This window comes from Ambystoma mexicanum, chromosome 3p (genome assembly GCF_040938575.1).
Source record: "Ambystoma mexicanum isolate Mex_15411 chromosome 3p, UKY_AmexF1_1, whole genome shotgun sequence".
NCBI lineage: Eukaryota > Metazoa > Chordata > Amphibia > Caudata > Ambystomatidae > Ambystoma > Ambystoma mexicanum.
Window position 1 is genome coordinate 184,575,336 of NC_090925.1, and position 1,624 is coordinate 184,576,959.

The following is a 1,624-nucleotide window of genomic DNA, read 5'->3' on the forward strand; positions in this document are numbered from 1 at the left end:
ATCTACCATCGGCGGGCAGAGAGAGACGGACTTTACCATCCTACGGTTACACAGGGTTGGTTCCTGAAGGATGCAGAAGTTGTACCACCCTGCGGATCCATACCAGCTCGAACAAAAACAAAAGACGCTTGACAACATAACCTCCTGGTCAGTCACACTAGATATGCATGTCAGGAACCAGGCTTGAGCGACTCTTCAAAGACATACCCTTGGCGGCCAGATAGTCTCAGTCACCACCTCAACCTCCTGAATCATTCCGACGCTGTCTGGAGAGCCGGCCTCCATCACACGCTGTGAACCTTGTTGCTGCAAGACAGAGAGATGGCGCTCGGCCCTGTGCCAGGAGCTCTACTGCAAGTGGCTGGAGAACGCATGCGCTCATAACACCCTCTGAGGCCATGACACCAGCCTCATTTTACCCCCATGAACCATAACACCACCAGCTACAGGGAGCCAGAACTCATCTCACCCTTTGAAACCATCTCACCCGGGGCCATCACTTCTATACTACTGGTGACCTGAGCCCAAGTAACCAAACCTTTTATCCACCCTTTGAAACCTACCTGCTAGCAACTGGATAAAGGAGATCCATGTCCCACCAGCTTAAACCAGGAGCCAAAGGAAGCTGCGCCTCCCCCTACCCTCTAGAACCAAGAGCTGGGCACCCGCGACCATGCAACAGATGGCTGCTTATAACCAGACTCATGGCCCATCGTACCAGGGCTGGCAGATGGTCTACGACCGGTTATCCATAGCTGTACTTGTGTTGGCATTGTCTTTGGCCCTACCAACTGCTGCCGCTTGGCTGTACCTGCTCCATCGACACCACCGCCTAGCTTCCAAAGCACGCTTCCTTTTTCTGCTTGTCACCACTCTGAGCCAGTTGGTCTATTTCTCTTCCTCTCTTGTGCGCTTCTCGCTGCACTTTATAGGGAAGCCTGTGGCACGCATCCTTTGCGCGCTGCTCCTGACACTGCAGAATTATGCCATTGCCCTGGAACTTGGTGCTCTTGCCTTCATGTGTTTGGACCGCTATGTAGCCATCTGCCAGCCTCTTACCTATGAGTCTGTCTTCTCGCTGGAGAACATCTGGAAGGTTCTTATGCTTATGTTCCTGCTGCCACTGTTTCTACAGCTAGTGTTGGTCCTTCTACAGCTCTTTGGTGCTGGTGGAAACCCAGTGGCCTATGTGGTCTGTACCAATGACTGTCTTGACCACAGTGCCTGGCTGACCTACACCCGGGTAGGCCTTACCATTAGTCATCTCCTGCCAAATATGACAATCATTGTGGTGTCCTACGTCCTAGTGGTGCGTGAAGGAGTGCGTTCGGGAGCGATCAGCCCTGCTAACCGACGTGCTCAGAGCACACTAGCCTATCACCTGCTTCAGATGGCGCTCTTCCTGCTCCCCATGGTCAACTACACCTTCCTCAGCCCCCTGCAGAGACGTGGCATCATCGGCGAAGACGTCATGACATTTGGGCGGATCGTCGCCATCATGTGCTTCACCGCCGGGCAGGTCATCAGCCCAATCATCCACGGCTTGCGCTCTGAGGAAATCTGCAGCCTGCTGCTGCGCTCACTGGGCAAGCGCAGACGTGTGGCTGCCGTGCAGGACCTGTGA

The 1,624-nt window shown here is 54.2% G+C and overlaps 1 protein-coding gene across 1 annotated transcript; it reads left to right on the forward strand.

Annotated features, from left to right (window-relative positions):
* Positions 1–673: 673 nt before the first annotated feature.
* On the forward strand, positions 674–1,624 carry LOC138579850 (olfactory receptor 9Q2-like). The gene has a single exon (XM_069650081.1). It carries the CDS (start codon positions 674–676, stop codon positions 1,622–1,624), a length of 951 nt encoding a protein of 316 aa, XP_069506182.1.